This window comes from Salvelinus fontinalis, chromosome 23, assembly GCF_029448725.1.
Source record: "Salvelinus fontinalis isolate EN_2023a chromosome 23, ASM2944872v1, whole genome shotgun sequence".
NCBI lineage: Eukaryota > Metazoa > Chordata > Actinopteri > Salmoniformes > Salmonidae > Salvelinus > Salvelinus fontinalis.
The window spans coordinates 549,322-574,139 of record NC_074687.1 but is presented as its reverse complement, the minus strand read 5'-3'; the positions used below and the strand labels follow the sequence as shown (position 1 = coordinate 574,139).

The 24,818-nt window shown below is 48.4% G+C and overlaps 1 protein-coding gene across 2 annotated transcripts in view; it reads right to left on the bottom strand.

Annotated features, from left to right (window-relative positions):
* Positions 1-24,818, bottom strand: part of LOC129820673 (hyccin 2-like) — a 154,358-nt gene that overhangs the window by 41,831 nt on the left and 87,709 nt on the right. For both annotated transcript variants that reach the window (XM_055877511.1, XM_055877512.1), the window contains exons 3-6: positions 21,899-21,965; positions 13,996-14,097; positions 8,093-8,272; positions 4,604-4,684 (exon numbers count right to left, since the gene is read on the bottom strand). In XM_055877511.1, the coding sequence (XP_055733486.1) occupies positions 4,604-4,684; positions 8,093-8,272; positions 13,996-14,097; positions 21,899-21,952 (417 nt within the window). In that variant the 5' untranslated portion in view covers positions 21,953-21,965. The remainder of the gene's footprint in view (positions 1-4,603; positions 4,685-8,092; positions 8,273-13,995; positions 14,098-21,898; positions 21,966-24,818) is intronic.

Genomic DNA, 24,818 nt, shown 5'->3' with positions numbered 1-24,818 from the left:
CCTGCCAAGCCGCACTGCTTCTCGACACACTGGTCGCTTAACCCGGAAGCCAGCCGCACCAATGTGTGGAGGAAACACAGCTGGTGACCATGTCAGCGCGCAAGGATTCGTTAAAGCCGGCCAAACCCTTATCTAACCCGGACGACGCTGGGCAAATTGTGCACCGCCTCATGGGTCTCCCGGTCGCAGCTGGCTGCGACACAGCCCGGGATCGAACACAGATCTGTAGTGACGCCTCAAGCACTGCAATGCAATGCCTTGGACCACTGCACCACTCGGGAGGGCCCACAGCGCCCTACTGTTGACCAGGGTAGTGCTCTACAGAGGGACCAGGGTAGTGCTCTACAGAGGGAACAGGGTAGTGCTCTACAGAGGGACCAGGGTAGTGCTCTACAGAGGGACCAGGGTAGTGCTCTACAGAGGGACCAGGGTAGTGCTCTACAGAGGGACCAGGGTAGTGCTCTACAGAGGGACCAGGGTAGTGCTCTACAGAGGGAACAGGGTAGTGCTCTACAGAGGGAACAGGGTAGTGCTCTACAGAGGGAACAGGGTAGTGCTCTACAGAGGGAACAGGGTAGTGCTCTACAGAGGGAACAGGGTAGTGCTCTACAGAGGGACCAGGGTAGTGCTCTACAGAGGGACCAGGGTAGTGCTCTACAGAGGGACCAGGGTAGTGCTCTACAGAGGGACCAGGGTAGTGCTCTACAGAGGGAACAGGGTAGTGCTCTACAGAGGGACCAGGGTAGTGCTCTACAGAGGGAACAGGGTAGTGCTCTACAGAGGGAACAGGGTAGTGCTCTACAGAGGGACCAGGGTAGTGCTCTACAGAGGGACCAGGGTAGTGCTCTACAGAGGGAACAGGGTAGTGCTCTACAGAGGGAACAGGGTAGTGCTCTACAGAGGGACCAGGGTAGTGCTCTACAGAGGGAACAGGGTAGTGCTCTACAGAGGGAACAGGGTAGTGCTCTACAGAGGGAACAGGGTAGTGCTCTACAGAGGGACCAGGGTAGTGCTCTACAGAGGGACCAGGGTAGTGCTCTACAGAGGGACCAGGGTAGTGCTCTACAGAGGGAACAGGGTAGTGCTCTACAGAGGGACCAGGGTAGTGCTCTACAGAGGGAACAGGGTAGTGCTCTACAGAGGGAACAGGGTAGTGCTCTACAGAGGGACCAGGGTAGTGCTCTACAGAGGGACCAGGGTAGTGCTCTACAGAGGGACCAGGGTAGTGCTCTACAGAGGGAACAGGGTAGTGCTCTACAGAGGGACCAGGGTAGTGCTCTACAGAGGGACCAGGATAGTGCTCTACAGAGGGACCAGGGTAGTGCTCTACAGAGGGACCAGGGTAGTGCTCTACAGAGGGAACAGGGTGCCAATAGACTCAGTGGCTAATGTAATACACCAGACCATAAAGATTTCCATTTGGCCTGATAGAAAGCATCGCTCTCTCCATTCAATAGCAGCTAACAGATTGGTGTGTTCCTGTAAACACTTCCTGGGTAATCAAATGTATTTATAAAGCCCTTCTTACATCAGCTGATATCTCAAAGTGCTGTACAGAAACCCAGACTAAAACCCCAAACAGCAAGCAATGCAGGTGTAGAAGCACGGTGGCTGGGCTAATGAGCTCAGTTCATTGATTCTCTAAAGGGTTGACCGACCGCAGAGCAGAGTAGAAAGGAAAATGAACCATCGTTACCACTAGAGGTGAACAATGAGAATAACATCACAGAGCCTCCATTCTTCACTCTCCAGACGGTCAGATAATAAGCCTGCCTTACGGCCAGGAGAGATGAGTAAAGGCGATTAATGTCTCAAATGACACGGTATTCCCTATATAGTGTAATACTGTACCCTGTGGGATGCACCCACAGAGGATGGACAGAGGGCAACAGAAAACACATAGAAATGCCGTTTAATTTTCATAGGTGCAGTGAAATGTGCTGTTTTACAGGGTCGGGCTTAGTAGCCCGCGCCCCAGGAGCATACTAGGGTTAAGCACAAACCCAAAAACAGATGTTACACCTTGTTGGCTCGGGCATTCGAACCAGCGACCTTTCGGTTACTGGCCCAACACTAAACGCTAGGCTACCAGTCTTACCTCGTGATAAAAGCGCGAACCACTGCTTTTAACCAGGGCAAGGTGACCGGAAACATGACCGAATACAAACAGTGTAGCTATTCCCTCCGCAAGGCAATCAAACAATCTAAGTGCCAGTATAGAGACAAAGTAGAGTCGCAATTCAATGGCTCAGATACGAGAGGAATGTGGCAGGGTCTACAGTCAATCACGGATTACAAAAAGAAAACCAGCCCCGTTGCGGACCAGGATGTCTTGCTCCCAGACAGACTAAATAACTTTTTTGCTCGCTTTGAGGACAATACAGTGCCACTGACACGGCCCGCTACCAAAACCTGCGGGCTCTCCTTCACTGCAGCCGAGGTGAGTAAAACATTTAAACGTGTTAACCCTCACAAGGCTGCTGGCCCAGACGGCCTCCCTAGCCGCGTCCTCAGAGCATGCGCAGACCAGCTGGCTGGTGTGTTTAAGGACATATTCAATCAATCCTTATCCCAGTCTGCTGTTCCCACATGCTTCAAGAGGGCCACCATTGTTCCTGTTCCCAAGAAAGCTAAGGTAACTGAGCTAAACGACTATCGCCCCGTAGCACTCACCTCCGTCATCATGAAGTGCTTTGAGAGACTAGTCAAGGACCATATCACCTCCACCCTACTTGACACCCTAGACCCACTCCAATTTGCTGACCGACCCAATAGGTCCACAGACGACGCAATCGCAACCACACTGCACACTGCCCTAACCCATCTGGACAAGAAGAATACCTATGTGAGAATGTTGTTCATCGACTACAGCTCAGCATTTAACACCATAGTACCCTCCAAACTCGTCATCAAGCTGGAGACCCTGGGTCTCGACCCCGCCCTGTGTCTCGACCCCGGGTCTCGACCCCGCCCTGTGTCTCGACCCCGGGTCTCGACCCTGCCCGGTAGGTAACAACATCTCCACCCCGCCGATCCTCAACACTGGGGCCCCACAAGGGTGCGTTCTGAGCCCTCTCCTGTACTCCCTGTTCACCCACAACTGCGTGGCCCTGCACGCCTCCAACTCAATCATCAAGTTTGCGGACGACACTACAGTGGTAGGCTTGATACCAGCAACGACGAGACGGCCTACAGAGAGGAGGTGAGGGCCCTCGGAGTGTGGTGTCAGGAAAATAACCTCACACTCAACGTCAACAAAACAAAGGAGATGATTGTGGACTTCAGGAAACAGCAGAGGGAGCACCCCCCTATCCACATCGACGGGACAGTAGTGGAGAGGGTAGAAAGTTAAGTTCCTCGGCGTACACATCACGGACAAACTGAATTGGTCCACCCACACAGACAGCGTTGTGAAGAAGGCGCAGCAGCGCCTCTTCAACCTCAGGAGGCTGAAGAAATTCGGCTTGGTCCCTAAGACCCTCACAAACCTCTACAGATGCACAATCGAGAGCATCCTGTCGGGCTGTATCACCGCCTGGCAACTGCTCCGCCCACAACCGCAAGGCTCTCCAGAGGGTAGTGAGGTCTGCACAACGCATCACCGGGGGCAAACTACCTGCCCTCCAGGACACCTACAACACCCGATGTCACAGGAAGGCCAAAAAGATCATCAAGGACAACAACCACCCGAGCCACTGCCTGTTCACCCCGCTATCATCCAGAAGGCGAGGTCAGTACAGGTGCATCAAGCAGGGATCGAGAGACTGAAAAACAGCTTCTATCTCAAGGCCATCAGACTGTTAAACAGCCACCACTAACATTTAGCGGCCGCTGCCAACATACTGACTCAACTCCAGCCACTTTAAAAATGGGAATTGATGGAAATTATGTAAAAATGTATCACTAGCCACTTTAAACTATGTCACTTTATGTTTACATACCCTACATTACTCATCTCATATGTATATATACTGTACTCGATACCATCTACTGCATCTTGCCATCTTTATGTAATACATGTATCACTAGCCACTTTAAACTATGCCACTGTTTATATACCCTACATTACTCATCTCATATGTATATACTGTACTCGATACCATCTACTGCATCTTGCCTATGCCGTTCTGTACCATCACTCATTCATATATCTTTATGTACATATTCTTTATCCCTTTACACTTGTGTGCATAAGGTAGTAGTTGTGGAATTGTTAGGTTAGATTACTTGTTGGTTATTACTGCATTGTCAGAACTAGAAGCACAAGCATTTCGCTACACTCGCATTAACATCTGCTAACCATGTGTATGTGACTAATAACATGTGACTTGATTTGATACACAGAGGGCTTGGACAGGGAGGGGGTGGTGACTTACCTCGTGATACACAGAGGGCTTAACAGGGAGGGGGTGGTGACTTACCTCGTGATACACAGTGGGCTTGGACAGGGAGGGAATGGTGACTTACCTCGTGATACACAGAGGGCTTAACAGGGAGGTGATGGTGACTTACCTCGTGATACACAGAGGGCTTGGACAGGGAGGGGTGGTGATTTACCTCGTGATAGACAGAGGGCTTGGACAGGGAGGGGATGGTGACTTACCTCGTGATACACAGAGGGCTTGGACAGGGAGGGAATGGTGAACGACAGGAGCTTGCTGTTCCCATCTTTGTCCACAATCTCCTGAAAAACCAGAGAGAGAAAGTAATGTTGGAGAGCTTTGGCCGGGTTGTTTGGTTTGAACAGTCTGGTTGATAGTGTGTGTGTGTGTGTGTGTGTGTGTGTGTGTGTGTGTGTGTGTGTGTGTGTGTGTGTGTGTGTGTGTGTGTGTGTGTGTGTGTGTGTGTGTGTGTGTGTGTGTGTGTGAATAAACGGGTAGCTGAGAACGTCAGGAAAACGATGAGCTTCAACGGGGTCAAAGGTCGTGTGTTGTGATTCTGGATGGCCAGACAGAGGTCATGCAGAGGTCAATGAAGCAAGCTCTTCAATGCAGAGGTCAATGAAGCAAGCTCTTCAATGCAGAGGTCAATGAAGCAAGCTCTTCAATGCAGAGGTCAATGAAGCAAGCTCTTCAATGCAGAGGTCAATGAAGCAAGCTCTTCAATGCAGAGGTCAATGAAGCAAGCTTCTTTGGCTGGGTTGGTTGATTTTAACAGTCTGGTGGACAGTGTTTGTGTGTGCTTTCAGAGTAAGCTTAGTGACCTCTGATCTGTGTTGTAATGGACTGCATGCCCTTAGTAGTCTCTCCTATCCTTTGTCCGTCCTCTGGGAGAGTTACTCACTGGGTCTCTGTCCGTCCGTCCTCTGGGAGAGTTACTCACTGGGTCTCTGTCCGTCCGTCCTCTGGGAGAGTTACTCACTGGGTCTCTGTCCGTCCGTCCTCTGGGAGAGTTACTCACTGGGTCTCTGTCCGTCCGTCCTCTGGGAGAGTTACTCACTGGGTCTCTGTCCGTCCGTCCTCTGGGAGAGTTACTCACTGGGTCTCTGTCCGTCCGTCCTCTGGGAGAGTTACTCACTGGGTCTCTGTCCGTCCGTCCTCTGGGAGAGTTACTCACTGGGTCTCTGTCCGTCCGTCCTCTGGGAGAGTTACTCACTGGGTCTCTGTCCGTCCGTCCTCTGGGAGAGTTACTCACTGGGTCTCTGTCCGTCCGTCCTCTGGGAGAGTTACTCACTGGGTCTCTGTCCGTCCGTCCTCTGGGAGAGTTACTCACTGGGTCTCTGTCCGTCCGTCCTCTGGGAGAGTTACTCACTGGGTCTCTGTCCGTCCGTCCTCTGGGAGAGTTACTCACTGGGTCTCTGTCCGTCCGTCCTCTGGGAGAGTTACTCACTGGGTCTCCGTCCGTCCGTCCTCTGGGAGAGTTACTCACTGGGTCTCCGTCCGTCCGTCCTCTGGGAGAGTTACTCACTGGGTCTCCGTCCGTCCTCTGGGAGAGTTACTCACTGGGTCTCCGTCCGTCCTCTGGGAGAGTTACTCACTGGGTCTCCGTCCGTCCTCTGGGAGAGTTACTCACTGGGTCTCCGTCCGTCCTCTGGGAGAGTTACTCACTGGGTCTCCGTCCATCCTCTGAGAGAGTTACTCACTGGGTCTCCGTCCATCCTCTGAGAGAGTTACTCACTGGGTCTCCGTCCATCCTCTGAGAGAGTTACTCACTGGGTCTCTGTCCGTCCGTCCTCTGAGAGAGTTACTCACTGGGTCTCTGTCCGTCCGTCCTCTGGGAGAGTTACTCACTGGGTCTCTGTCCGTCCTCTGGGAGAGTTCCTCACTGGGTCTCTGTCCGTCCTCTGGGAGAGTTACTCACTGGGTCTCTGTCCGTCCTCTGGGAGAGTTACTCACTGGGTCTCTTTCCGTCCTCTGGGAGAGTTACTCACTGGGTCTGTCTGTACCCCAACACTAATCCTTCATGAGATCAGCACTGCTATGCTAACCATGCCATTCACTACTGTGCTAACCATGCTACTGCTAACCATGCTATTGCTAACCATTCTACTGCTAACCATGCTATTTGCTTATCATGAAAATGTCTTATGAAAATTGCTTATCGTGCTAACCATATTCTTCACTGCTGTGATATTGCTACCCATGCTAACCATACCCTTCACAGCTGTGATAATGCTAACCCTGCTACCATGCTAGCCATGTCCTTGACTGATATGCTAATTGCTAACCACGCCCTTCACTGCCTGACTGCCTGCCCAGAGCCAGGTTCTCTCTGTATATCCAATGTCTGTCTGCAGAGAGCCGTGCTGTGTAACTGATGAGAGTAGTCTACAGCCATGGTAGATGAGAGAAGACAGAGGATCATAAATTATGCATCACACACATATACACGGAGCCGTCTACAACGATATCTCCAGGCAGTGACCAGATAGACCCAGGAGTCTGTCCTGACAGAGCTTTAGTAGCCTCTTCCAGTAACGACAGCGGACAGATATCTGACCTTCAGCACTGGCTTTCCAAGCCTCTTCCATAGAGACTAAAGCCCTATCCCACTACTAACATCCAGCCTCTTCAATAGAGACTAAAGCCCTATCCCACTACTAACATCCAGCCTCTTCCATAGAGACTAAAGCCCTATCCCACTACTAACATCCAGTCTCTTCCATAGAGATTAAAGCCCTATCCCACTACTAACATCCAGTCTCTTCCATAGAGACTAAAGCCCTATCCCACTACTAACATCCAGTCTCTTCCATAGAGACTAAAGCCCTATCCCACTACTAACATCCAGTCTCTTCCATAGAGACTAAAGCCCCATCCCACTACTAACATCCAGCCCATTCCATGGAGATTAAAGCCCAATCCCTAACATCCAGCATCTTCCATGGAGATTAAAGCCCTATCCCACTACTAACATCCAGCATCTTCCATAGAGACTAAAGCCCTATCCCACTAATAACATCCAGCCTCTTCCATAGAGACTAAAGCCCTATCCCACTACTAACATCCAGCCTCTTCCATAGAGACTAAAGCCCTATCCCACTACTAACATCCAGCCTCTTCCATAGAGACTAAAGCCCTATCCCACTACTAACATCCAGCCTCTTCCATAGAGACTAAAGCCCCACCCCTAACATCCAGTCTCTTCCATAGAGACTAAAGCCCTATCCCACTACTAACATCCAGCCTCTTCCATAGAGACTAAAGCCCTATCCCACTACTAACATCCAGTCTCTTCCATAGAGACTAAAGCCCTATCCCACTACTAACATCCAGTCTCTTCCATAGAGACTAAAGCCCCATCCCACTACTAACATCCAGCCCATTCCATGGAGATTAAAGCCCAATCCCTAACATCCAGCATCTTCCATGGAGATTAAAGCCCAATCCCACTACTAACATCCAGCCTCTTCCATAGAGACTAAAGCCTTATCACACCCCTAACATCCAGCCTCTTCCACAGAGACTAAAGCCCCACCCCTAACATCCAGCCTCTTCCAAAGAGACTAAAGCCCCACACCCAACATCAAGCCTCATACATAGAGACTAAAGCCCTTGCTCCTGACCCCTCACAGTCTGTACATAAGCCTAGCATGAGGGGTAGGGTTATAACTAGGTTAGTTTTGTTGGTTTAGGTAGGTAGTGGTAGTTACCAGGTTGTATATGCCCAGCAGCAAGGCCTCTATGCAGCCGTTGCTCTGGCGGTCCCTGCTGGCGGTGATGCGGAGGTACACCCAGACCAGCTCTGGAAGGAACTGCAGTGTGAAGCGTCTCAGGCGGTCCTCAGAGCTCCGGTACATCTCAAACAGCTGGTGACAGACAGGCTCCAGGAGCTACAAGGATAGAGTAACATATAATACAACCATTAGACTACAGGGATAGAGTAACATAACAACCATTAGACTACAGGGATAGAGTAACATATAATACAACCATTAGACTACAGGGATAGAGTAACATATAATACAACCATTAGACTACAGGGATAGAGTAACATATAATACAACCATTAGACTACAGGGATAGAGTAACATAACAACCATTAGACTACAGGGATAGAGTAACATAACAACCATTAGACTCAAAGAGCTACAGGGACAACAGGATAAAATGGTGCCATGAAGCAGCTAGGGGAGAGACAGACAGATGCTTTAGTCTGAAAGATGGATTATCACTCAGGAAAATGTGAGGTCAACACACCAGACTGCCTGGCCTTGCCATCACCTACAGGGAGACAAAAAACTAAACATGGAGGGAGATGAATGACGGAATGTGGGCCAGAAGAGTGCTGCAGTGTGTTACGCCCTACCCTGACATGGCCGGCCTGTGAGTCTGTAATAACTAACCTACCAAGAGTTTGGGAGACTGGGGTTTGCTCTTCCACCTAATTCATCACAAAGCAACACAGCAGCAACCTCCTGGGTCATATTCACTGAGAACCAGATGGAGGAAAACCAACTGAAACAGGGAGGGAGAGAAAGATGGCGCCGACAGACATGGCAGCTCTGCTTTCAGCTCAACTCTGCAGTATTTTGTTGTTGTTATTTCTTGCATTATTATCCCAGATTTTTTATTGTGCTATTAAATACAGACGGAAATTTCTTTTGGATATCAGAGCGGCGGTAACTCACCACCATTCTGACCAGGAACGCGACTTTCCCAAATTTGATATTTCGTTCGTAACCCCCCAAGGCAATTTAACTTATCCCAGAGGCTGCTCCAAGACGCCGCTGGCGGAGAAGAGGTATTCGGAGAGGACTACTAGTCTGACTCAGGAGGCGGGCACACCATCCACCGCTTTCGAGGATATTACTATCTAATGTTCAGTATATTACTATCTAATGTTCAGTATATTACTATCTAATGTTCAGTATATTACTATCTAATGTTCAGTATATTACTATCTAATGCTCAGTATATAACTATCTAATGTTCAGTATATTACTATCTGATGTTCAGTATATTACTATCTAATGTTCAGTATATTACTATCTAATGTTCAGTATATTACTATCTAATGTTCAGTATATTACTATCTAATGTTCAGTATATTACTATCTAATGTTCAGTATATTACTATCTAATGTTCAGTATATTACTATCTAATGTTCAGTATATTACTATCTAATGTTCAGTATATTACTATCTAATGTTCAGTATATTACTATCTAATGTTCAGTATATTACTATCTAATGTTATCTAATGTTCAGTATATTATTCGAGAATGTTCAGTCCCTGAACAATACAGTAGACGAGCTCAGGGCGAGGATCTCCTTCCAGAGAGACATCAGGGACAGTAACATACTCCGTTTCAAGGAATCATGGCTCTCTCCGGGTATATTGTCCCCGTCCATACAGCCAGCTGGGTTCTCAGTACATCGCGCAGACAGGAATAAAGAACTCTCCGGGAAGAAGGAAGGCAGAGGTCTATGTTTCATGATTATACTAACAATCACGGCGTGATTGTGATAACGTACAGGAACTCAAGTCCTTTTGTTCACCAGACCAAGAATACCTCACAATGAAATGCCGATCGTATTAGAGAATTCTCTTCAGTTATAGTCACAGGCCTGTATTTTCCCCCTTAAGCCGATACCACAACGGCGCTCAAGGAACTACACTGGACTTTGTGCAAATTGGAAACCACATAACCTGAGACCGCATTTATTGTAGCTGGGGACTTTAACAAAGCAAATTTGAGGAAAAAGCTACCGAAGTTCTAACACATTGACTGTAGTACTCGTGCTTTAAATACTCTGGACGGGGATGGCTACAAGGCCCTCCCTCTGCCTCCCTGTGGCAGATGAGATCACCACTCCATTCGTCATCTCCCTTCCTATAAGCAAAACATCTAAAAGGAAATACCCGTGCTAAGGGCTAATCAACGCGGTCTGACCAATTGGAATCCATGCTTCAAGATTGTTTTGATCACGCAGACAGGGCTATGTTCCGGGTTGCCTTAGAATAACATCAATGTCAAATCCAACTTTATTTGCCACATGCGCTTAATACAACAAATGTAGACTTTACCGCGAAATGCTGAATACAACAAGTGTAGACTTTACCGTGAAATGCTGAATAAAACAGGTGTAGACTTTACCGTGAAATGCTGAATAAAACAGGTGTAGACTTTACCGTGAAATGCTGAATACAACAGGTGTAGACTTTACCGTGAAATGCTGAATACAACAGGTGTAGACTTTACCGTGAAATGCTGAATACAACAGGTGTAGACTTTACCGTGAAATGCTGAATACAACAAGTGTAGACTTTACCGTGAAATGCTGAATACAACAGGTGTAGACTTTACCGTGAAATGCTGAATACAACAAGTGTAGACTTTACCGTGAAATGCTGAATACAACAGGTGTAGACTTTACCGTGAAATGCTGAATACAACAAGTGTAGACTTTACCGTGAAATGCTGAATACAACAGGTGTAGACTTTACCGTGAAATGCTGAATACAACAAGTGTAGACTTTACTGTGAAATGCTGAATACAACAGGTGTAGTAGACCTTACAGTGAAATGCTGAGTACAACAGGTGTAGACTTTACCGTGAAATGCTGAATACAACAATTGTAGACTTTACCGTGAAATGTTTACTGACAAGCCCTTAACCAACAGATCTGTTCAAGAAGAAAATATTTACCAAGTAGACTACAATAAAAAGTAATAATAAAAAGTAACACAATAAGAATAACGAGGCTATATACAGGGGGCACCGGTACCGAGTCAGTGTGCAGGTGTACAGGCTAGCTGAGGTAATCTGTACATGTCGGTGGGGGCGAAGGAAGTGACTATGCATAGGTAACAAACAGCAAGTAGCAGCAGTGTACAGGGGGGGGGGGTGTCAATGTAAATAGTCCGGGTGGCCATTTGATTAATTGTTCAGCAGTTAATGGCTTGGGGTAGAAACTGTTAACTTCTACTTGCACACAATCCCGGATCCGGGAGCACCCCCATCAGTAAAAAAGATGACTAGCATAGCCTAGCATAGCGTCACAGGTAAATACTAGCATCTAAATATCATTAAATCACAAGTCCAAGACACCAGATGAAAGATACACATCTTGTGAATCCAGCCATCATTTCTGTTTTCTGTTTTACAGGGAAGACACAATATGTAAATCTATTAGCTAACCACCATAGCAAAAGACACAACTTTTTTTTCCCATCATTTTTTTCCAGCATAGGTAGCTATCACAATTTCAACCAAATAAAGATATAAATAGTCACTAACCAAGAAACAACTTCATCAGTTGACAGTCTGATAACATATTTATTGTATAGCATATGTTTTGTTAGAAAGATGTGCATATTTCAGGTATAAATCATAGTTTTACATTGCAGCCACCATCACAACTCTCACCAAAGCAACTAGAATAACTACAGAGACCAACGTGAATTACCTAATTACTCATCATAAACCATTTATGAAAAATACACAGCGTACAGCAAATGAAAGACAAAGATCTTGTGAATCCAGCCAATATTTCAGATTTTTTAAGTGTTTTAAAAACAGCGAAAACACAATAAAGCATTATATTAGGTTACTACAATAGCCTACCACACAACAGCATTGATTCAAGCCAACAATAGCGATAACGAATAAAACAGCAAAATATATTAATTTTTTCACTAACCTTCTCAAACTTCTTCAGATGACAGTCCTATAACATCATATTACACAATACATATAGAGTTTGTTCGAAAATGTGCATATTTAGCGGCACAAATCGTGGTTATACAATATGAATAGTAGCCAAAATGCAAACAAAATGTCGGGAGAAATCTTGGGAGAGGCACCTAATCTAATCAGTAACTAATCATAAACTTGACTATAAAATACAGGTTGGACAGCAAATGAAAGATACATTAGTTCTTAATGCAACCGCTGTGTTAGATTTTTTTAATTAACGTTACTACGTCATACAGCGTGCGTTAAAGCGAGACCGCACCGAAATTAATGGCAGAATAGTAGTTTGACATTTTTTAACAGAACAACGAATTAACTTCATAAATACTTCTTACTTTTTGATGAGCTCCCATCAGAATCTTGGGCAAGTTGTCCTTTGTCCAGAGGAATCGTTGCTCGGTTGTAAATTGTCGCCTTCAACTTTGGAATTAGCAGTAAACATTAGCCATGTGGCGAAGACGTGTCCAACTCTCTATAACGCAGCACAAAGAAATATCCGAAAATCGCAATATACTGATATAAACTGATATAACTCGGTTTAAAATAACGACATTATGATGTCTTTAACACCTATATCAAATAAAATCAGAGCCGGATATATCTAAGGTCTATAACGGGAGCTTTCCAGAACGCCATCCTGAGGTCTGTCTCGCGTCATGGCGAATGTTGAAAAGACTGCACCCCACGTTCCCAGACCCTTTATATGGCCTCAGATCTGCCTAGCAACTCCATTCCAATTCTCACTACTTGCTGACATCTAGGGGAAGGCGTATGCAGTGCATCTCGACCAATAGAAGACATGAAAATTAATAAACTGACCCTAGAACAGCCTGCCTTATTTCAGATTTCTCACAGGAAGTTTGCTCCAACTAGAGTTCTGTTTTACTCACAGATATAATTCAAACGGTTTTAGAAACTAGAGAGTGTTTTCTATCCAATAGTAATAATAATATGCATATTGTACGAGCAAGAATTGAGTACGAGGCAGTTTAATTTGGGAACGACATTTTTACAAAGTGAAAACAGCACCCCCTATTGAGAAAAGGTTAAGTAGCCTTTTGGACCTAGACTTTGCTCTCCGGTACCGCTTGCCGTTCGGTAGCAGAGAGAACAGTCTATGACTTGGGTGACTGGAGTCTTTGGCAATTTTATGGGCTTTCCTCTGACACCGCCTAGTGTATAGGTCCTGTGTGGCAGGAAGCTTGGCCCCAGCGATGTACTGGGCTATACGCTCTACCCTCTGTAGCGCCTTACGGTCAGATACAGAGCAGTTGCCATACCAGCCAGTGATTCAACCGGTCAGGATACTCTTGATGGTGTAGGGCAGGAGACTTGGAGATAGGTCCCCAGATCCTCAAAATGTTCTACAGCTGCACCAACAAGAGCATCCTGATCGGTTGCATCACCGCCTGACCACTAGGCTACCTGCCGCCCCAGTTGACATAGTCTGTGTCTCCTGTAGTCTAGTGGTTGACATGGTCTGCGTCTCCTGTACTCTAGTTAGCCACCTGATGCTCCTGCATGGAGTGGTGATGGCAGTGACAGGTACATGGTGGTTACCAGGTAACAAGGCTGGCACTGCCACACGGATGTCAATCACGTCCTGAGTCCTCCAGAGACAGAGCAGACCAGCTGGTGTGGGGGAGGGGTATGCAGATTCCCAGCTCTCTGCCAGCTCCGCCCACCTCGCCACAACAGATAAGTCATTTAGCAGACGCTCGTGTCATACTTGGTACTGGTCCCCCGTGGAAATCGACTGAGTCAGACGGGACATACAGTAGTCACCTTTCCGGTAATGAAACACCATGCTGCTACCTAGGTGGGGTGGAAACAGTCTGTAGTCCATCAGTCTCACCTCACTGCTGGTGTCCTGGATGACTCTGTAGAGAGCTGGCACCAGAGACTTCTTCAGGTGAAGGCTGCCTGCATAGGTGGAGATGTGGGTTTCTGGTAGAATCTGGAGAAATAGACACAGACAGGGTTTTGGTAGAGTCTGGAGAAATAGAAACAGACAGAGAGGGTTTCTGGTAGAGTCTGGAGAAATAGAAACAGACAGGGTTTCTGGTAGAATCTGGAGAAATAGAAACAGACAGAGAGGGTTTCTGGTAGAGTCTGGAGAAATAGAAACAGACAGGGTTTCTGGTAGAGTCTGGAGAAATAGAAACAGACAGGGTTTCTGGTAGAATCTGGAGAAATAGAAACAGACAGAGAGGGTTTCTGGTAGAGTCTGGAGAAATAGAAACAGACAGGGTTTCTGGTAGAGTCTGGAGAAATATAAACAGACAGACAGGGTTTCTGGTAGAGTCTGGAGAAATAGAAACAGACAGGGTTTCTGGTAGAGTCTGGAGAAATAGAAACAGACAGGGTTTCTGGTAGAGTCTGGAGAAATAGAAACAGACAGGGTTTCTGGTAGAGTCTGAAGAATAGAAACAGACAGGGTTTCTGGTAGAGTCTGGAGAAATAGAAACAGACAGACAGGGTTTCTGGTAGAGTGTGGAGAAATAGAAACAGACAGACAGGGTTTCTGGTAGAATCTGGAGAAATAGAAACAGACAGATAGGGTTTCTGGTAGAGTCTGGAGAAATAGAAACAGACAGGGTTTCTGGTAGAGTCTGGAGAAATAGAAACAGACAGGGTTTCTGGTAGAGTCTGGAGAAATAGAAACAGACAGATAGGGTTTCTGGTAGAGTCTGGAGAAATAGAAACAGACAGATAGGGTTTCTGGTAGAGTCTGGAGAAATAGAAACAGACAGACAGGGTTTCTGGTAGAGTCTGGAGAAATAGAAAGAGACAGGGTTTCTGGTAGAGTCTGGAGAAATAGAAACAGACAGGGTTTCTGGTAGAGTCTGGAGAAATAGAAACAGACAGGGTTTCTGGTAGAGTCTGGAGAAATAGAAACAGACAGGGTTTTTGGTAGAGTCTGGAGAAATAGAAACAGACAGGGTTTCTGGTAGAGTCTGGAGAAATAGAAACAGACAGGGTTTCTGGTAGAGTCTGGAGAAATAGAAACAGACAGGGTTTCTGGTAGAGTCTGGAGAAATAGAAACAGACAGGGTTTCTGGTAGAGTCTGGAGAAATAGAAACAGACAGGGTTTCTGGTAGAGTCTGGAGAAATAGAAACAGACAGGGTTTCTGGTAGAGTCTGGAGAAATAGAAACAGACAGGGTTTCTGGTAGAGTCTGGAGAAATAGAAACAGACAGGGTTTCTGGTAGAGTCTGGAGAAATAGAAACAGACAGGGTTTCTGGTAGAGTCTGGAGAAATAGAAACAGACAGGGTTTCTGGTAGAGTCTGGAGAAATAGAAACAGACAGGGTTTCTGGTAGAGTCTGGAGAAATAGAAAGAGATAAGAGTATAAACATCCCTTCACAGTATAAGTGTAGTCCAGTTGTCACGAGTTACTATTCATCTACTAGCGTAATCATGCTGAAAGAGCGACAGCCTTTAAAAAAGCAACAAATCCTTTTGAAAACGACCTGCGTGTCATCAATAAGAGTCAGAAAGTTATTCTAGTGTCAAACGTGAGTGTAAATATAGCGACAGGAGAATTCTGGTCATAAAGGCTGGTGTCAAACAGAGACTGGAACATCCGTGTGTCTCAACAGCTAAATGAAGGTTGGGTTTTGATTTGACGATGTCCACTAACATGGGGTGAACAGCTGTGGGGATGGCTCTCTATCCAATATCAGACATCGAGACAGACATGCTCAGCAGCTCCAACTGTTTCCATAAGACAACACATCACACACGTGTTAACTTGAGAAATACTGCATCAAACACCTTACATGTCAAACTGCTCAACTAAAACATCCTCAGCAAAAAACATCATTAATGACACATTTCTTGAATTATCTTCAATTGATTCTGTGGCTTTTGAGGAAGTGAAATAGGCTTTTGCGTCTACAGTGGCTCATGGGGACAAGCATCATCAAGCACACGCAAAATCGGTCAGGAAACACCTTCAAGACTGAAATCTAGTTTTCCTAATGAGCAACCGAAAAACACATATGTCAATCAGAATGTTCGGTGGAGAGAGAGAGGAGGCAGCCTTCACCCTCTGTACTGCCAGGCCACTAGAGTGAGAGGAGGCAGCCTTTACCCTCTGTACTGCCAGGCCAGCAGAGGGAGAGGAGGCAGCCTTCACCCTTTGTACTGCCAGGCCAGCAGAGAGACAGGAAGCAGCCTTCACCCTCTGTACTGCCAGGCCAGTAGAGGGAGAGGAGGCAGCCTTTACCATTTGTACTGCCAGGCCACTAGAGTGAGAGGAGGCAGCCTTTACCATTTGTACTGCCAGGCCACTAGAGTGAGAGGAGGCAGCCTTTACCCTATGTACTGCCAGGCCAGCAGAGGGAGAGGAGGCAGCCTCCACCCTTTGTACTGCCAGGCCAGCAGAGGGAGAGGAGGCAGCCTTCACCCTTTGTACTGCCAGGCCAGTAGAGGGAGAGGAGGCAGCCTTCACCCTTTGTACTGCCAGGCCAGTAGAGGGAGAGGAGGCAGCCTTCACCCTTTGTACTGCCAGGCCAGTAGAGGGAGAGGAGGCAGCCTTCACCCTTTGTACTGCCAGGCCAGTAGAGGGAGAGGAGGCAGCCTTCACCCTTTGTACTGCCAGGCCAGTAGAGGAGGCAGCCTTCACCCTTTGTACTGCCAGGCCAGTAGAGGAGGCAGCCTTCACCCTTTGTACTGCCAGGCCAGTAGAGGAGGCAGCCTTCACCCTTTGTACTGCCAGGCCAGTAGAGGAGGCAGCCTTCACCCTTTGTACTGCCAGGCCAGTAGAGGAGGCAGCCTTCACCCTTTGTACTGCCAGGCCAGTAGAGGAGGCAGCCTTCACCCTTTGTACTGCCAGGCCAGTAGAGGAGGCAGCCTTCACCCTTTGTACTGCCAGGCCAGTAGAGGAGGCAGCCTTCACCCTTTGTACTGCCAGGCCAGTAGAGGAGGCAGCCTTCACCCTTTGTACTGCCAGGCCAGTAGAGGAGGCAGCCTTCACCCTTTGTACTGCCAGGCCAGTAGAGGAGGCAGCCTTCACCCTTTGTACTGCCAGGCCAGTAGAGGAGGCAGCCTTCACCCTTTGTACTGCCAGGCCAGTAGAGGAGGCAGCCTTCACCCTTTGTACTGCCAGGCCAGTAGAGGAGGCAGCCTTCACCCTTTGTACTGCCAGGCCAGTAGAGGAGGCAGCCTTCACCCTTTGTACTGCCAGGCCAGTAGAGGAGGCAGCCTTCACCCTTTGTACTGCCAGGCCAGTAGAGGAGGCAGCCTTCACCCTTTGTACTGCCAGGCCAGTAGAGGAGGCAGCCTTCACCCTTTGTACTGCCAGGCCAGTAGAGGAGGCAGCCTTCACCCTTTGTACTGCCAGGCCAGTAGAGGAGGCAGCCTTCACCCTTTGTACTGCCAGGCCAGTAGAGGAGGCAGCCTTCACCCTTTGTACTGCCAGGCCAGTAGAGGAGGCAGCCTTCACCCTTTGTACTGCCAGGCCAGTAGAGGAGGCAGCCTTCACCCTTTGTACTGCCAGGCCAGTAGAGGAGGCAGCCTTCACCCTTTGTACTGCCAGGCCAGTAGAGGAGGCAGCCTTCACCCTTTGTACTGCCAGGCCAGTAGAGGAGGCAGCCTTCACCCTTTGTACTGCCAGGCCAGTAGAGGAGGCAGCCTTCACCCTTTGTACTGCCAGGCCAGTAGAGGAGGCAGCCTTCACCCTTTGTACTGCCAGGCCAGTAGAGGAGGCAGCCTTCACCCTTTGTACTGCCAGGCCAGTAGAGGAGGCAGCCTTCACCCTTTGTACTGCCAGGCCAGTAGAGGAGGCAGCCTTCACCCTTTGTACTGCCAGGCCAGTAGAGGAGGCAGCCTTCACCCTTTGTACTGCCAGGCCAGTAGAGGAGGCAGCCTTCACCCTTTGTACTGCCAGGCCAGTAGAGGCAGCCTTCACCCTTTGTACTGCCAGGCCAGTAGAGGAGGCAGCCTTCACCCTTTGTACTGCCAGGCCAGTAGAGGAGGCAGCCTTCACCCTTTGTACGGCCAGGCCAGTAGAGGAGGCAGCCTTCACCCTTTGTACGGCCAGGCCAGTAGAGGAGGAAGCCTTCACCCTCTGTACGGCCAGGCCAGCATAGGAGGCAGCCTTCACCCTTTGTACTGCCAGGCTAGTAGAGGGAGAGGAGGCAGCCTTCACCCTTTGTACTACCAGGCCAGCAGAGAGACAGGAAGCAGCCTTCACCCTCTGTACTGCCAGGCCAGTAGAGGGAGAGGAGGCAGCCTTTACCATTTGTACTGCCAGGCCACTAGAGTGAGAGGAGGCAGCCTTTACCCTCTGTACTGCCAGGCCAGCAGAGGGAGAGGAGGCAGCCTTCACCCTTTGTAGCCAGGCCAGTAGAGGAGGCAGCCTTCACCCTTTGTACTGCCAGGCCAGTAGAGGAGGTAGCCTTCACCCTTTGTACTGCCAGGCCAGTAGAGGAGGCAGCCTTCACCCTTTGTACTGCCAGGCCAGTAGAGGAGGCAGCCTTCACCCTTTGTACTGCCTGGCCAGTAGAGGAGGCAGCCTTCACCCTTTGTACTGCCAGGCCAGTAGAGGAGGCAGCCTTCACCCTTTGTACTGCCAGGCCAGTAGAGGAGGCAGCCTTCACCCTTTGTACGGCCAGGCCAGTAGAGGAGGAAGCCTTCACCCTTTGTACGGCCAGGCCAGTAGAGGAGGAAGCCTTCACCCTCTGTACGGCCAGGCCAGCATAGGAGGCAGCCTTCACCCTTTGTACTGCCAGGCTAGTAGAGGGAGAGGAGGCAGCCTTCACCCTTTGTACTGCCAGGCCAGCAGAGAGACAGGAAGCAGCCTTCACCCTCTGTACTGCCAGGCCAGTAGAGGGAGAGGAGGCAGCCTTTACCATTTGTACTGCCAGGCCACTAGAGTGAGAGGAGGCAGCCTTCACCCTCTGTACTGCCAGGCCAGTAGAGGGAGAGGAGGCAGCCTTTACCCTCTGTACTGCCAGGCCAGTAGAGGGAGAGGAGGCAGCCTTTACCCTCGTACTGCCAGGCCAGTAAGGGTCAGTAGAGGGAGAGGAGGCAGCCTTTACCCTCTGTACTGCCAGGCCAGTAAGGGTCAGTAGAGGGAGAGGAGGCAGCCTTTACCCTCTGTACTGCCAGGCCAGTAAGGGTCAGTAGAGGGAGAGGAGGCAGCCTTTACCCTCTGTACTGCCAGGCCAGTAGAGGGAGAGGAGGCAGCCTTCACCCTCTGTACTGCCAGGCCAGTAGAGGGAGAGGAAGCAGCCTTCACCCTCTGTACTGCCAGGCCAGTAGAGGGAGAGGAGGCAGCCTTCACCCTCTGTACTGCCAGGCCAGTAGAGGGAGAGGAGGCAGCCTTCACCCTCTGTACTGCCAGGCCAGTAGAGGAGGCAGCCTTCACCCTTTGTACTGCCAGGCCAGTAGAGGAGGCAGCCTTCACCCTCTGTACTGCCAGGCCAGTAGAGGAGGCAGCCTTCACCCTCTGTACTGCCAGGCCAGTAGAGGAGGCAGCCTTCACCCTCTGTACTGCCAGGCCAGTAAGGGTCAGTAGAGGGAGAGGAGGCAGCCTTCACCCTTTGTACTGCCAGGCCAGTAGAGGAGGCAGCCTTCACCCTCTGTACTGCCAGGCCAGTAGAGGAGGCAGCCTTCACCCTCTGTACTGCCAGGCCAGTAAGGGTCAGTAGAGGGAGAGGAGGCAGCCTTTACCCTCTGTACTGCCAGGCCAGTAGAGGAGGCAGCCTTCACCCTCTGTACTGCCAGGCCAGTAAGGGTCAGTAGAGGGAGAGGAGGCAGCCTTCACCCTCTGTACTGCCAGGCCAGTAGAGGAGGCAGCCTTCACCCTCTGTACTGCCAGGCCAGTAGAGGAGGCAGCCTTCACCCTCTGTACTGCCAGGCCAGTAGAGGAGGCAGCCTTCACCCTCTGTACTGCCAGGCCAGTAGAGGAGGCAGCCTTCACCCTCTGTACTGCCAGGCCAGTAAGGGTCAGTAGAGGGAGAGGAGGCAGCCTTCATGTAACTAGATGGACCCCCCCCATCACTGGTATGTATGGGGGGGGGGGGGGGGTCTGAGTCATGTCTGTGTGTATATAAATATTGTTCCATGTAACTAGATGGACCCCCCCATCACTGGTATGTATGGGGGGGGGGGGTCTGAGTCATGTCTGTGTATATATTTAATTTTTTTAATTTTTAATTTTACCGTTATTTTACCAGGTAAGTTGACTGAGAACACGTTCTCATTTGCAGCAACGACCTGGGGAATAGTTACAGGGGAGAGGAGGGGGATGAATGAGCCAATTGTAAACTGGGGATTATTAGGTGACCATGATGGTTTGAGGGCCAGATTGGGAATTTTAGCCAGGACACCGGGGTTAACACCCCTACTCTTACGATAAGTGCCATGGGATCTTTAATGACCTCAGAGAGTCAGGACACCCGTTTAACGTCCCATCCAAAAGACGGCACCCTACACAGGGCAGTGTCCCCAATCACTGCCCTGGGGCATTGGGATATTTTATTAGACCAGAGGAAAGAGTGCCTCCTACTGGCCCTCCAACACCACTTCCAGCAGCATCTGGTCTCCCATCCAGGGACTGACCAGGACCAACCCTGCTTAGCTTCAGAAGCAAGCCAGCAGTGGGATGCAGGGTGGTATGCTGCTGTTCCATGTAACTAGATGGACCCCCCCCCCCCATCACTGGTATGTATGGGGGGGGGGGGGGGGGTCTGAGTCATGTCTGTGTGTATATAAATATTGTTCCATGTAACTAGATGGACCCCCCCCCCCCCCCCCATCACTGGTATGTATGGGGGGGGTCTGAGTCATGTCTGTGTGTATATAAATATTGTTCCATTTAACTAGATGGACCCCCCCCCCATCACTGGTATGTATGGGGGGGGGGTCTGAGTCATGTCTGTGTGTATATAAATATTGTTCCATGTAACTAGATGGACCCCCCCATCACTGGTATGTATTGGGGGGGGGGGGGGGTCTGAGTCATGTCTGTGTGTATATAAATATTGTACCATGTAACTAGATGGACCCCCCCATCACTGGTATGTATGGGGGGGGGGTCTGAGTCATGTCTGTGTGTATATAAATATTGTTCCATGTAACTAGATGGACCCCCCCCCCCCCCATCACTGGTATGTATGGGGGGGTCTGAGTCATGTCTGTGTGTATATAAATATTGTACCATGTAACTAGATGGACCCCCCCCCCCCCCCCATCACTGGTATGTATGGGGGGGGGGGGGGGGGTCTGAGTCATGTCTGTGTATATAAATATTGTTCCATGTAACTAGATGGACCCCCCCATCACTGGTATGTATGGGGGGGGGGGGGGTCTGAGTCATGTCTGTGTGTATATAAATATTGTTCCATGTAACTAGATGGACCCCCCCATCACTGGTATGTATGGGGGGGGGGGGGGGGTCTGAGTCATGTCTGTGTGTATATAAATATTGTACCATGTAACTAGATGGACCCCCCCCCATCACTGGTATGTATGGGGGGGGGTCTGAGTCATGTCTGTGTATATAAATATTGTACCATGTAACTAGATGGACCCCCCCATCACTGGTATGTATGGGGGGGGGGTCTGAGTCATGTCTGTGTATATAAATATTGTACCATGTAACTAGATGGACCCCCCCCATCACTGGTATGTATGGGGGGGGTCTGAGTCATGTCTGTGTGTATATAAATATTGTTCCATGTAACTAGATGGACCCCCCCCATCACTGGTATGTATGGGGGGGTCTGAGTCATGTCTGTGACCCACCTTGAATTCTGACAGCCATTCCTCCACCACTCCTCCCTGCTCCGAGCCCAGCATCTTCCTCACACACCTAGAGCAAGAGAGGATTGAGGAGAAAGAGAGAGATAGGAGAGAGAAGACAGGAGAGAGGGGGGCGAGAGGAGAGGAGAGAGAGGGAAGAGAGGAGAGGAGAGAGAGGGAAGAGAGGAGAGGAGAGAGAGGGAAGAGAGGAGAGGAGAGAGAGGGAAGAGAGGAGAGGAGAGAGAGGGAAGAGAGGAGAGGAGAGAGAGGGAAGAGAGGAGAGGAGAGAGAGGGAAGAGAGGAGAGGAGAGAGAGGGAAGAGAGGAGAGGAGAGAGAGGGAAGAGAGGAGAGGAGAGAGAGGGAAGAGAGGAGAGGAGAGAGGGGGGCGAGAGGAGAGGAGAGAGAGGGAAGAGAGGAGAGAGATAGTAGAGAGGGGAGGGAAGAAGGGAGAGAGGGGAGAGATAGGAGAGAGGGGAGAGGAGAGACAACATGTTAACTCATTAGAACTGTTTACATTTACATTTTAGTCATTTAGCAGACGCTCTTATCCAGAGCGACTTACAGTAGAGTGCATACATTTTATTACATTTTACATACTGAGACAAGGATATCCCTACCGGCTAAACCCTCCCTAACCCGGACGACGCTATGCCAATTGTGCGTCGCCCCACGGACCTCCCGGTTGCGGCCGGCTGCGACAGAGCCTGGGCGCGAACCCAGCCCAGCCTGGGCGCGAACCCAGAGACTCTGGTGGCGCAGCTAGCCCTAGACCACTGCCCCACCCGGGAGGTACATGTCTGTGTGTCTGAACTGTTAACAGACTTGTTTTACTAACAATATGTGTCAATATCGCATAATCAACTTGTCTACAACCTGTTGTGGTATTCGCTTGACTGTTGTCATCAACGAGAAACCGTTGATGCTGTCATTTGACTTCATTACTTAAAATGACATCGCCGAAGCAGACATTACTTTTCACAGTGAAAGAGGCTTTATCTATGTTGGCTGGTGATAGGGATTCGGACACGGCCTTGCACTTTAAAAAGAGATGACGTTGAGGTGAGTGAAATAAGTAAACATCGGATATGTGTTTGGTGTTGTGGATGTTGGATGCTGTGAAACATGGGGAATAGCTCTCAGATCAGCAAGTCAACTTTGTTGGTACTGGTGAGCACATCAGCGGTGGAGCTCAAATGATTGTTCTCGGTCTAATAGCTGACTATATACAACTAAACACTGCAACTAACTAGTTGGTTGTTCGGTCTTGTTTCTGTTTTTGTTTGTGACCGATACAATTTGATTTGAGAGGTGTTATCTACATGTCTGGTCTGAATCTTATTGAGGTGTTATCTACATGTCTGGTCTGGTCTAAATCTTATTGAGGTGTTATCTACATGTCTGGTCTGGTCTAAATCTTATTGAGGTGTTATCTACATGTCTGGTCTGGTCTAAATCTTATTGAGGTGTTATCTACATGTCTGGTCTGGTCTAAATCTTATTGAGGTGTTATCTACATGTCTGGTCTGGTCTGGTCTAAATCTTATTGAGGTGTTATCTACATGTCTGGTCTGGTCTAAATCTTATTGAGGTGTTATCTACATGTCTGGTCTGGTCTAAATCTTATTGAGGTGTTATCTACATGTCTGGTCTGGTCTGAATCTTATTGAGGTGTTATCTACATGTCTGGTCTGGTCTAAATCTTATTGAGGTGTTATCTACATGTCTGGTCTGGTCTGGTCTAAATCTTATTGAGGTGTTATCTACATGTCTGGTCTGGTCTGGTCTAAATCTTATTGAGGTGTTATCTACATGTCTGGTCTGGTCTGAATCTTATTGAGGTGTTATCTACATGTCTGGTCTGGTCTAAATCTTATTGAGGTGTTATCTACATGTCTGGTCTGGTCTAAATCTTATTGAGGTGTTATCTACATGTCTGGTCTGGTCTAAATCTTATTGAGGTGTTATCTACATGTCTGGTCTGGTCTGAATCTTATTGAGGTGTTATCTACATGTCTGGTCTGGTCTAAATCTTATTGAGGTGTTATCTACATGTCTGGTCTGGTCTGGTCTAAATCTTATTGAGGTGTTATCTACATGTCTGGTCTGGTCTGAATCTTATTGAGGTGTTATCTACATGTCTGGTCTGGTCTGAATCTTATTGAGGTGTTATCTACATGTCTGGTCTGGTCTAAATCTTATTGAGGTGTTATCTACATGTTGTGTCTGGTCTGAATCTTATTGAGGTGTTATCTACATGTCTGGTCTGGTCTGAATCTTATTGAGGTGTTATCTACATGTCTGGTCTGGTCTGAATCTTATTGAGGTGTTATCTACATGTCTGGTCTGGTCTAAATCTTATTGAGGTGTTATCTACATGTCTGGTCTGGTCTAAATCTTATTGAGGTGTTATCTACATGTTGTGTCTGGTCTGGTCTGGTCTAAATCTTATTGAGGTGTTATCTACATGTCTGGTCTGGTCTAAATCTTATTGAGGTGTTATCTACATGTTGTGTCTGGTCTGGTCTGGTCTAAATCTTATTGAGGTGTTATAATTTGTCATTGTGATTTGTTCTTTGTTTTTGAGCTATGTCTGTTTGAAAAGTGAGAAAATGAGCTTCATCTTGAAAATTCTCAGTAATCTACAACAGCATTGTAGAATTGTATTGGGACCTAAAGGTTTAGAGTGCAACACAGCAACATGCCACGTTTCTCCATGATGCTTTGTCCTGATGTAAAGACGACTGTGTCTGGGTAGTATTAGCAGGTTCAAGGTGAGGTTCGTTCAAGGTGATGGCTAACAAATCATTACACATTAACTGACAGTCAGAGGCCCGTGAGAAGACGGGAGATTCACCACCTACATAAGCAGGCCCTCACCTGTCACTATAAATTTAACAATATGAATCTACTGTACACCAACCG